Here is a 13,166-nt window from a genome sequence, read left to right as displayed (position 1 = left end):
ATACATTTCATTAACACCAAATTGAAAGCAATCATCTTTACCTAAAAGCATAGAGCACTGCTATGGTTTCTTTTGGTTATGGGTTATCTTGTACTGTTGTTAGGAAAAATAGGAGCCACGGTGCACATCTTTCTTCCATTTGAGGTGAAATTAAAACTACGCTGCACAGACAGGAGCTGTGTATATTGAACCACTTGGCCCATTGAAGAAACTGATTTAGTTCTCTGTAAATCTTCACAAGGACCTTTGAGTATTTGTAGTTGGCATTAGGTGCTGTCAGTGGAGTGTGCTCTTTGGTGGCAATAGTTGTGAAGACATCACACTGTAGGCAGAGAATAGGAGTTAATCTGGTCACAGCTGACCCTGCGTGACAGCCAGGATTGTGAGACGGACAGTGCATCAAGTTCTGTCTTGGAGACAGAAGGCAAAAAGACAGTGACTCTGGAAATGGCTGTATCAGGTTGATTTGGTTCTAGTAGACAAGGTTTGTTTTGAAAAGTCGAAGATGAAAGGAAATTTGAGTGAAAAAAGGCCCCAAAAGAATTGCGTTCACTTTCCTGAGGAAAGGAAGGGTGGTGGAGCAGCAGGGTAAGGATAATGAGCTTTAGGAGAGTATGCTTCACCCAGCTTGGGGAACTGGTAGTTAGCTGTGTTTAGGAGAAAGAGTGTGAAAATGAAGGAAAGCAGGATAGTTGGCAATTATTGAAAGACATTAAACACACAATAGCAAATTAGCTCATGCAGAGAAAAGATAAAAGCACAGTAAGAGCTGAGTAAGAGTGCATCAGGGTTTGCTTCTTTTAATGTTTCAGAATGCTTTCAAATAGGAGAAACAAAAATGCACAGCTAAGGTACAGGCATTTAAGGATAAGCTCAGAAAGGCTAATGTGGAGTAGTAAAGACAAGATTACATTACTAAGAAGAAAGAGAAATGGGATAAAAGAATGTTTAATGTATGTCTTTACAAAGTGAGGAAAAATAATGACCTAGGGAAATACAGACCAGTCCGTTTAATTTTGGTACCCACAATGATTCTAGAACAGATTAATAGAAACCAGTTTAGAAATACCCAGAACCCAGTAATGTGATAGAAGTGGTCAACTTAGATTGAGCCAGAACAATCTCATCTTTAACAGGATAACCGGTGTAGTAAGGGGAAAGCAATAGATGTGACTGTGTCTTCTGTACGGATTTGGGATGGTTCCATGTGACATTCTTGTGAGAAAAATGTGGAAATACAGAAATGTCACATAATAAAGCAGATGACCTCATTTTCGTAAAACCGCGCTCAAAGAATAGTGATCATAGTTCACTTTGGGAATAGGAGAACCTCAAGCGGGCATCGGCTTTTGTCCTGTTTCTGTTCATAAGTAACTGTGGCGGTAAGACAAAGTCCACATAAAAAGTCTGGAGTGGACACCTAGTTTGATTACAGGCACGTTGGAGGATGGCATCAGATTCACAGCTGTGCTTGCAGGAGGGATTTTTTTGAATCAGAGGAAAAAAAAAAAACAGTAGACACTTGCAAAATACTGCTGTCTGTAGGAAGAAGAAATGGGACATACCTGATTAGGTAATGGGACTTCAGAAAGGGATTCTCTGCAAAGTGACGATTATTCTGTTCTGTTCAGCTTTTCCCAGCTAAGGCAAGACTTCCAAAGAAATTCTGTATGCAGTTTGGCCCAAAATTGTGTCCCAAACAGCAGTGGCAAATTGCAGGCAGTCTAAACTTAGAAAACATAGATGACTTCAAAAGGTTACAGTGACTAACTTTGTACAGCCTAGAAAAGAGAAAAATGACATATCGTGACAGTAGTCTGACAGAGATGATGTTAAATGGAGAATAATGATCACTTATTTTCAAAGACTACTGGAGGGAAGGGCAACAATAAAACAGATTTATTGGAAGCAAAGAATAATTGGAAATGGTTGGATAGTAGGAAAAGTGCTCGATCAGGCTAGTGAAACACAAGAACAGACTACCTAGAAAGATTGGAGTCTCCCTCAGTGGGAAATTTTTAGGAGTAGGTTAGACAAATACCTGTCAAGGACCGCCTGAAAGTACCAGATCTCTACACAGTGCCAACACAGTGGCCTAAATTATTTCTTGAAGTCCCTTTTACTCCTATGTTTCTGTAGTGTTATGACAACAAAGCAGCAACAAATCAGAATCTTTTGTTCTTACAGCAGTGAGTACCAAAAGGAAGGTACAGTCAGCTCAGAGGCTGGCAGCGCTGCTGTACTGCATGCTCAGTAGAACAGGTCAGATTATTATCTATTCTAAGAACAGAAAAAACTAAAGATTAGTGCCTGAGATGCTTTTAGCATTCCTATGTGTGATAACATTAAAGCAAGATTGGACAATGGTAACTTTTTCATAACTGTCATTCGTACATGCCTGAAGTTGTGCATCTGTGATGTGCTATTCAGTCATTATGTCTCTGCAGCCTGTAAAGATAGGGAAGGTAGTAATTGTAGTTGCCCCGCTATTTGCATCCAAGCTACTGAAATAAGATGAAAGCACCTTGACAACTGTAGAATGCAAGCAAATGTTACCTGACAACTTAGTACAGATGCATAAATCAGGAGCAACTGGATGATTAAAGGCTGTAATACCCCTAACAAAGGTGCAGCTGATAGTTTTCTTAAAAGCAAAGGTGGTACTGAATCCTTATTCAGTGGGCATCAGAATTGAGAAGAGCTGAACAGAGAGAAATGTATCAGCTGGGTCAGATGAAGAGTGAATAAGACCTGCAAAGAACACCTGCGTGACTGTGATGTGATGGCAATTTTAACTGACATTTCATGTGTTAGGATCATGCTATTTTATAAATCTATTGCTAAAGATAGCTTTGCATGCTAATAGCTCAATTACAGTAGCACAGGGTCGTGGCAGATGGGTGGGTGGAGGACCGTATGTCATCCCAATATGAGTCTTTGCCAATCATAAGGGAGGAGCCCTTCACTACCACTGGAGAAGAGTCATAAGCACCTCTTCTGATACAGCTGTGTATGGTCATCAGAGCTACAGCCCTTTCAGGCAGGTTTTCACACAGATCAAGCCTTCTATCAAATTCTTTCCTGTGGTCTGAGTATGCAAGATCTTGTTAGTCCTTTCCCCCTGTTTCTGCTGTCTAAATATCCAAACTAGGGACTAAATATTTTAAAATCCAATTATTATGAATCATACAAAATTACAGCTTGGAAGGGACCTTTGGAGGTTATTTGGTCCAGCCCCCTGCTCAAAGATGATTAACTTCAGTGTTACAGGTTTGCACAAGGTCTTTTCCGTTCAAGTTTTGAATATCTCCAAGGATGGAGATAACACAGACTTGTGCTGGGTAATCTGTTCCAGTGCTTAAATACTTTCGGTGGGAAAAGTTTTCCTTTATGTCCAGTAGAAATCAGCTATCTTGCAGCTGAGGATTGTTGCCTCTCATCCTTCGCTGTGTGCCTCTGGGAAGCATCTGTCTCTGTCTTCTCCATGCCCTTTTAGGTAGCCCAAAGTGTTCAGTTTACCCCCCTCTTAGTTGCTTGTATTTGCAGGTAATATTTGCATTCTATCAGTGCAGGCACTGAAAATACTGCCAGTAAAGAAAATACCTATAAATCACAAGGGAACAATAGAAGTGGTGACTAACATTAAATTGATGAAAATTGCTCAAGTACAAAGTTATCAAGGTGGCATTTCTAAATAACATCCTTGTGGGAGGATCATTAATATCTTCCCTTACTAAGTCTCATAGGCTGGACATTTATAAGAGCATCTCTCTTTAAATTAAGTTTATTCAAAGCTTAAAAGAGGATTTCTATCCTTCCTGGGGAAGACGAAGCTTTTGGAGGCTTCCTAAAACCAGACTGAACAGCTTTGGTTTTGCGTGCATTTCTCATGCTGGAGTATGTGGTATCTGAGAACCAAACTGAGAAAGTCCATTCAGTTTACATCTTCTACTATTGTGCTGCCACACCTGAGCTAACAGATGCCACCACCACAGCTCCCATACCCAGTTTTCCTCCTGGGATTACTGCTTGCTTAAAATAGGTATTGTAGAACTGATAGGAACCACAAGAAATGTGCCTGTGTGTGCAAGAGAGAATGCATGTGTATATGTGTTTTTGGGAGCATGGGAGAATTAGAATTATTACTCTCTCCTCTTAGAAGAGCCCATGTTTCATGACAGGTTGTGAGACATTTGCATTTGGTGAGTTACTTTGACCATGAGGGTAGGAAGCAGCCCTGTGGCACAGCGCAGGTAGACACGTAGCTTCTGCTGTATGTCTGTGTCCCCAGTTCTCCGTGCGTTTCTTGTTTTCTGCTTCTAGTGCTCTTCATCAGGGTATTCTGAGGAGCTTTTATTGAATGATGTGGAGTCATGACACAGACTAATTAACTATTTGGCTATGTGATTTCACAATGCTTGTAACGAAATAATAGCTACCAGCACCTCTCTTCTCTAGATGCTTCCCTGGAAACTAGAGAGATCTTTTAAAAAAATTATCTCTGTTGTCTTCGTGATTTCTTGTCATCTAAGCATTACAGTTAGCCTAACTCAAACACAGTAACTTTGGTAAGAGGCTACACAGGTTTTACTTTGAACAGCATGCTACTGAGAAACAGCAGAGATGATAATTATAAACTGCAATATTTAACAACACCCCAGGAAACTTCCAGTGTAGCAGTACTGCTAAATAATGTTTATCCCATAATCTCTTACTGAAGGACTGCATGAGTTAAGGAAATGTGATATTTTATTTATTTTTTTTTTATGGTTTAGGGTTTTTTCCCCCTTTAAGTTTTTATGTCATGGACTAGGTCCTGGTTAACATCCCCAGGAATAATTTATCTCCCTGTCTACTCAGATTCCCAAGCAAGCATGGTCCGGCACTGTATTGGGCAGGAGTATTGTAGTTTTCTGTAGCTTCTTGTGAGAGGGAAGAGAATAGTCTGATTCGTTATGAGAGGGACTTTTTGATGTGTTTATGATAAATTTGCATGGAACGCCTGCAATTTGATAGCCTGAATCAGGAGAAAGAATCACCATTTGAACTTTTGTTATGTGCATGGTTACAGGGACATGTGGCAGCTTCACTTGCAAAAAATAGAGAGTAGAAATAGGAAATGAGACTGGATGCAACGTTTTACCCACGAGGACTTGTTTGACCTGTAGAAAAATAGAACAACATTAATACTAACTTGTGTCATCGTTGTCGTCATCGTCCCGTCCCCCCCCACGCAGCTCAGAGCACACACATATGGTGTCTGCCATAATCTTCTTTTCTAATTGTAGTTGTATTCCAATAATCCTTTTTTCTCCTTATAGCTGCTAGCATTCTAATACTTATACTTTTTTCCCCTCTTCCTCCTATGCTGGTGGTCTCAGAAAAATACAAATTGTCTGATGTAAGTACAACTCTTTGAGACAGAAGTAGCAAAAGAAAAGTTGCCCTATGTGTGCAAGAACCTGTGTCTGAGATCCTCAGCTGACCTCTGCCTAAGCAGCAGCCCTGCCTTGGGCGTCAGCGGAGGATTTCCATGGTGGTGTGGGTGACTTCTGTTTTTTTTCTTCAAGACCTGCTCAGCTGACCTTTTATATACCCAGTTTAAGTTTTGGTTTGGTCTAAAATAATCACAGTTTTAGGATCTTACTTCACCTGATATTTTAGATAAGGTTTATCTGACAATGCAGCTATTTATCTCGTAATAGGGATTTATATCTAATGGGGGGGTAGAAAAAATTTTTAAAGCAACATGTTTAATAAAGTGAAAATTAACATTGCTGACCCAGGCAGATAAATTCAGTCTTGGCTTTACTGCCTAAACATTGAAGAAGGTGATTTCTAAGGTATAGTTTCTTCCTTCTCCCATCTACAAAAAGAATATATTCCTTTCTGAGTTAGTTTTCTTTACTTTGAACAGAAAGACTAACAGATATCCAGTGTTGTAACAAAAAAAAGAATATCCATCTATAAGAAGCAAAATTTTAATACTAGATAATGAAGAAAATTAGTTTGAAAATATCATATGTGTAATTTATTTCACAATTGGTTTGTCACTTGTCAGAGACTTTCAGTGCCCTGAAATGAGAGTACATTAAATTAACCAGAATTGTCATCATCCATTTGGTTTGATTAAACATGTCAGTGATGTGACAAAGTTAAAACTATAGAGACTCTGGAAAGATAATGTCATTGTTTAAAAAAAAAAAAAAAGTAACTAGAAAAAGTCAATGGAGAAGGCAGACCAATGTGGCTAAAGACAGTAAATTAAATCCTGCCTGGGAATCTGACCTGATCCAGCAAAGCGCTTAATCTCATCATTTAAGCATATGAGTTCTTCCCTCTCTAAGCATGCATATTGTCCCACTGAAGTAAGGGTGAGATTAAGTGAGTTCCAAGATTGTTGCTGTAGAGCTCAGCATCTATCAGACCAGAGCCTTCATTGATCTGATGGGGGACACATCTTGAAACAAGATTTATGTATCGAATAGTATTTGTGTAGGCGTTCATGTGGTGCACGTTCAAAGCAACCCAGGGGTTCCAAAGGTAGTCAGAAAATTATCGTTAGGTTTGGGCAAAAAGGGCTATAAAATGTTTTCTACTGTTAGGTGCAAGTCTCTTTGTAATTGCAGCACAGAAAAAATGTACAGGAATAGAAGAACAGATTAAAAATATCATATACAATAGTACCTGATGTGTGGAGTTCTGCAGTTGAAAGGTTTTGTTGATAAATTATGCCCTTGATTTGAATAGACTTCAAAATCTGTAGTCAAAAAGAATTACTCTTTTGTGCTACGTTGGTAAAATGTCTTATGTGGGTATTTATTTTCATATGAAAAGCTACTGGATGATACAGTATAAAACTTAGAATTTGTTTCACTGTTTTATTGGAAGCAGCTACTCCTTTACAGAGGCAATGGCTCTTCAATCAATGAGTATTGTTTGGTGCATTATGGGTAGTTCAAGGGCTCAAGTACCGATTTCATCTTTGTGGGTCTGTAACTGCTACAGTTAGTCACTAGCGTTACGTTGTTCCTTCTTCCTGTGGAAAAATTGTACGTGATAAAAATGAACATATGCAATATTGCAGGTCTAAACAGGACAGGACAGGGGTTTGCAGTACCCTAACTGGGCTTTAGGCAGGAGAAAGGATTGTCCAGAGTGGATCGTGGCTCTGCATCTCGAGCAAGAAGCTGACAGGGCTGATGCTACAAGGGCTATGATTAGTCTTACACCTGTGGCCCACCTTGTTTCGGTGGGAGATGAGACCTTTCTTTCCGTGTTGCTTTCATCATCCATGATGCTCATCCCTTGTTTATAACATCCTTCTACACTAGGAATTAAGTGCTGCTTGGCAGAGGGCAGCTTTCCCCTTGGAAAATTTTCTTGTAGTGGGAATTCCTCTGCTGCCTGTCTTCTGATGCCTTAAATCCATTTTATGTTGTATGTAGCTTTTGTACCCGAGAATTGATGCTGAAATAATTTGTGTTGCTGGTGAGTTGCACATGATGAATATAAGAAGCAATTAGTGTGCCCCACAGAACATGCCTTCACAGCAAATTTACTGCACTATAAGCTACTTCTGTTTCAGTGAAAAGCAATCATGTATGTAGGAAAACAAAGAGATAGACTGCTGTACTTGTGTTTGGGCAAGAGGAATTAAATGCAGAAAGTAGTGAAAAAAATTGGCAAAAGTGCTATGTGTGTTGTTTGTATAAATGGTAGACATAAGGACAAATTTGTGGTTTGCCGGTTTAATAGGAGCTCATTTGGCTACAAATATGAAAACTACTGAAAAGTAAAACTGGGTGGCTACTCCAACACTTCTTAATTCCTTATATTCCCCTGATGTTTTGCAGCTGTGCAATGGTGGATCTGTGACTGATCTTGTGAAAGGATTTCTGAAGAGAGGCGAAAGGATGAATGAACTTATAATTGCTTACATTTTACGCGAAGCTCTGATGGTAAGATAAGCTCACAGTGAAAGCACAGTCAATATTCAGCTCTCATTTTTTCTTTGAATGAATGAAGATCATGTCCCCACTAACATGGCTCACCATCTTACATTATAGTAGTGTTTAATGAAATCAAGGTAACATGTAACTCAAACGGTTCTTTTTGAACAAGCAAGGTAAAGAACTTTTCATCTGTTTGTTTCATTATTAAGAGAATGAAAATAGATTTCTGACCATCAATTCCTTTCCTTAGTAAATACAGTTCTGCATCAAAATCACTTTTCTTTTGAGACATAGCAGAAATACACCGAAAATACTGTTCAACTTCTTATGTCTGGATACAAAATATTTTTATAGCAAAATGATCAACAGATCTAGTGAATTGAAACACTGCTACAAGAAATATCTTTCTTGCTAATCAGGATCAAGTGTTTTTACTTTTCATTTTCTTTTAACTAGAATTTGTCTTTCTGCAGTGGAATTTAGGCCTTTGCAGTTTTCTTTGAGTTTGTAGTCTAAAGATGTAATATATAATGCTGTGTTATAGTGCTTTTTTTCTGCTTTTATCTTTAAATTTCTCTTTGATATAAAGTGGGGCAATTAAACATAAAAAAAGTTCTCTACAAGATTTTCAGTAGCATTAGATGGGTAATCACAGGATCCTCAATACATCATGCCACTCCTAGATTTACCAATCCCTTATTCTTTTCTTTTTCCGACCTCACTATAGACTTGAGAAACATAGAAACCATCATGTAGCCTTTTCATGCTTTTATGTGAGCCAGAAGAATTGCAACAGCACAACAGAATCATCACCTTCCATAAAAAAAACAAGAGACAAAGAAAGTCCTTCCTGAGTATATACCTTCCCCTGTCCCTGATTAACTTTGGTCTTCCTCATCATGGATCAGACTGTCCTAAGTGCTCTGGACTTCTCTATGGAGGTTTTATTTGCTTTATGGGAATCCCAGGCTGCTCATTCAGGCGTTGAAGTTAGATGACCGAAAGTCATCTTTGAGAATAACAGACTAAACTGGAATCAGTCTTGACTATTGGGAAAAGTATGAAGAAATGCAGGAAAAATATTTCTACAAATTATCTGTCAAAGAAACCCTCCATTAGGAAGCAGGAAAATAAAACCGAGATTGGTTTTGGGGAAACACAGAGGGAGGCCATCTGATTAGCAGTGAGTGCTGCTACCATATAGGCAGGATGTATGAAAATCATAGAATCACAGAATGGTTTGGGTTGGAAGGGACCTTAAAGATCATCCAGTTCCAACCCCCCTGCCATGGGCAGGGACACCTCCCACTAGACCAGGCTGCTCAAAGCCCCATCCAGCCTGGCCTTGAACACTTCCAGGGATGGGGCATCCACAGCTTCTCTGGGCAACCTGTTCCAGTGCCGCCCTCATAGTGAAAAATTTCTTCCTGATGTCTAATCTAAATCTTCCCTCTTCCAGTTTGAAGCCATTACCCCTTGTCCTATCACTACATGCCCTTATAAAAAGTCCCTCTCCAGCTTTCCTGTAGGCCCCCTTCAGATACTGAAAGGCTGCAGTAAGGTCTCCCTGGAGCCTTCTCTTCTCCAGGCTGAACAACCCCAACTGTCTCAGCCTGTCCTCATAGGAGATGTGCTCCAGCCCTCGGATCATTTTTGTGGCCCTCCTCTGGACCTGCTCCAACGGGTCCATGTCTTCTTGTGCTGAGGACTCCAGAGCTGGAAGCAGTACTCCAGGTTGGGTCTCACAAGAGTGGAGTGGAGGGACAGAATCACCTCCCTCGACCCATTTCAGCACCAATATACTGAAGTCTTGTCCTGGGAACGCATGTGACAATACTTTAATTAACACCAGCTATGCTTGCACCTCCCTAAATGTCAATAAAAATATCTATTCTTTCTGATGTGCCAAGTGTTTTTGCGGTAAGAATGACAATTCTGTGGTTTTGGATTAAAAAAAAAAATCTATTTTAAGTTTTTTCATACTTTTCTGCTACCTTTTTGTTTCTGCAAATGTAATACAGAGAATAAAGCTGTTAGTAAAACGTCCATGTTTATATCTCACATTCCAGGGACTTCAGCATTTGCATGAAAACAAAACTATCCACCGTGATATTAAGGGAAATAATATCCTTTTGACCACTGAAGGAGGAGTCAAGCTTGTGGATTTTGGTATGTTGTGTTTACTTATATATACAAGCAGTGTTGTACATCTGAAGCATGGAAAATAAAATAGAGGAAACAAATCAGAAAAGATGAATTATATTAACCTTTTATTAAGATTTTGAGTTTTTCATTAAAAATCACTTGGATAACCAAAGTTACTTTTTAACTTGATAGAAATGAAGTATTCACAGGCTCAGTGTTTTTACAACTTTAGGTTTTCCAGCCATTTTGCTAGTGCTGTTAAGATAGCATGGCTAATGAGTAGAAGTTATAATACGGTGTAAGTGCCAAATGCTTTAGGGCAACACAGTAAGAGAAGTGGCAAACCAAGTTAACAGGGTATAAAATCAGGTTGGTGTTTAGTTCCTCCAGGACCATGTGCTGGCTCAGTGAAATTAAGGGCTGATAGGCAAAAGCTTCATGTTGTATGTGAAAGGACTTAGCACTTACTAGATATTGTGAAGAATGGGAGAGCTCCACCTCGGTCACGTATACTCAGTAGTTTGACTTGAAACGAAACAAGACATACTACCTGAAGGCAGTAGAGAGGGAGATATTATGTAGGTAATCCCCACTTTCCAAAGTCTGGGAATACTAACAGATTACTTTTGGCAAGTCTTAACCTAAGACTTGGCAATAAATGGAAAGGGTCTGTTAGGCATAAAGTGATTCTTGAATGCTGGCATCTGGTTTTACCACCAGAAGGCAAAAGAGGAGACATTGGTAAGTGGGTGCAACCTGTTATTTATCAGCTGTACTATAGTGATTTTCCTTAAAAGTGTATTGAGAGTTGTTTTATTTAAGGCAGGTATAAAAATTTGCAATAGTTGCTATTATGAACAGTTATCCTCTGGTAGCGCACTGTCTTCTAATGTTTAAATTCAATTTATCAGTCACTACTCATAGCATATCAGCAGTAAATATCAAGATTCCGTTCCACAGATGGAAAATCTTAATTTTTTCTTTACCCTCATATTTTGTTAATGAGATTTATTCAATTAATACATAACAATTGTTTTAACTAATCATGAAATTTTAAATCCCATTAGTGTTGTGTCTTCCTGCCAGTAGATCGTATTTATGCAACTCTCATTACTTCACACACAAAGACCCCACAACTCTTAGGGTTACTAATTCTTCTGAAAATTCATGTGTTTATATTAATTATTTATTCCTCAGATAAAATCTTTAGTTGAAAAGTCTTCAGACTTCCTAAATTATCTGCCATACACTTACCTGTGTTTTCTGCTAGTCTGGAAGTTTAATGTGAGGCAAAATCAATATTTTTCCCCACAGGTTTTTAATATGTTGTTAATACTAATTTTTTTAAGGTGCTGAAGGCAATTAGAGCTGTGGAGGATCGATGCTTCTGAAAATTAATTCGCTTATGCAGATGTCAAAACATACAAGCTGTAGGGATGAGGACCTGAATTCTTTATTCCCCAGTTACTGCAGTCTACTGCTAAGGCCGTAATTGAAAAATAATCTTAAAATCTTGTGGGAAAAATTGTGATGCCAAAGCACAGATGAGAACGTGCACAAGAAACAAACATACATGTACACGCGTTTATGGGGGTTGAAGAGGGGCTTAATAATATCTGCAGTCCTTCCTCTCAAAGGAGTATAAGAACCTCACCTTAACTTAAGAAAAGATAGAAATTCTCTCTTGCTTCTCCCCCCTGCAAACCAATCTGAAGCCAATAATGAGTAGTTTCAAATGGGAAAAATTTATGCAGTCTTCATAAAATCATCATGGAAGACATACCATTCATCTTTCAGGCTGATATTTAAGGCTATTTGGCTAGGATTTGGGAGATTTGTGTCTTCTACTTAAGAGGATTTAAACCCACATTAATCAGATTCCAAGAGTATTTTTTAGCCAGGAATGTGAGTTGATCAAAATCTCCCATGTTGACACTGCTACAGACTGTTGTACGTAAACATTTATTGGATCAGGGACTGAAACTCATCCTTTTACTATGTAAGCCTGTGAATCTGCTGGCTACAGAATGAGATAGACACACAGGCACAATCTCCTTTTCTCCCAGTAAATACTCAGTGGAAGCAAAATTTTTGTTTTAGGTTGAACCAAATATTACATGGGGCCAAATAAACAAACAAAACCAACTCAAATAATCACACGGCCCTTTCTAGCGTGCACACAGCTTTTCCATTGTGGAGAGGGGAGCAGAGACAGCGGTCCTTTCTTGCACAGCAGTGCTGACTTTCCAGAAGCTTTGTTTTGTGACACAGTTTATACACATTGCCTTATGGTGGTTGTGTCATAGGCGTTTAGGTATGCTGTGACCATAGTTTCTGAACACTGCGCAGTCTGTAATGGATGACCTTCACTCTTATGAGGAAGTAAATTACTATAATTCCCAGTTAACAGCTGGGGACCTGAAACTTTGAGAGATTGAGTTGCTTGAGGTGACATGGAAAGCGCATGGAAAAGCTTTCCCAAAATCCAGGTTAACAGTCTGAGCTGTTCGCCTTTCGCAGAGGTATTGATAGTTAAAGAGATGAGAGAGACTGTGAAAGAATACCGTGGTAGTACCTCACCCAGATTCCTTTGAAAAGTGAAATTTTTGCTTTCCTGCAAAATTCTGCTGTAATAATTGCTTAATCATCTGAGTAATATTCTCCTGTGTAAGAAATACCCAATCCCAGTTGATAGATTAATGATCAAATCAAGTAAATAAGTTTATAACACCTCTACAACAATGCTACTGGAGCTCAATTCCTTATCAAGGAACTGCCAGATAGCAGTTTTAGTTTAAACTGTCCAAGCCACAAGAATTTTTAAATACTGTTACGGGGGAAGCATCCTCTTTCTTCACATCCATCCGGTATGATAATTTAGATCAGCAGAGATAAATAAAATCATTCTTTTTTACTACAGATAATGCGGAGCAGCCAAGGGGACCTAGTCTACGCACATCCCATGATCACAGATTCAGTCCCTGAATTCATTAAACTTCTAGATATGTTAAAAATCCATATTTTCCTTGTAAGAGAAGAAGGTTGACTGAAGGCAGTTTTGCTACC

General features: G+C 38.9%; 1 protein-coding gene across 1 annotated transcript in view; it reads left to right on the top strand.

Moving 5' to 3' along the window:
- Positions 1–13,166, top strand: part of MYO3A (myosin IIIA) — a 121,176-nt gene that overhangs the window by 26,286 nt on the left and 81,724 nt on the right. The window contains exons 4-5 of the mRNA XM_063324623.1: positions 7,857–7,961; positions 10,025–10,124. Coding sequence (XP_063180693.1) covers positions 7,857–7,961; positions 10,025–10,124 — 205 coding nt within the window. The remainder of the gene's footprint in view (positions 1–7,856; positions 7,962–10,024; positions 10,125–13,166) is intronic.

This window comes from Chroicocephalus ridibundus, chromosome 2, assembly GCF_963924245.1.
Source record: "Chroicocephalus ridibundus chromosome 2, bChrRid1.1, whole genome shotgun sequence".
Classification (NCBI taxonomy): Eukaryota; Metazoa; Chordata; class Aves; order Charadriiformes; family Laridae; genus Chroicocephalus; species Chroicocephalus ridibundus.
The sequence above is the reverse complement of the archived record's forward strand: the minus strand, read 5'-3'. Positions and strand labels throughout refer to the sequence as shown.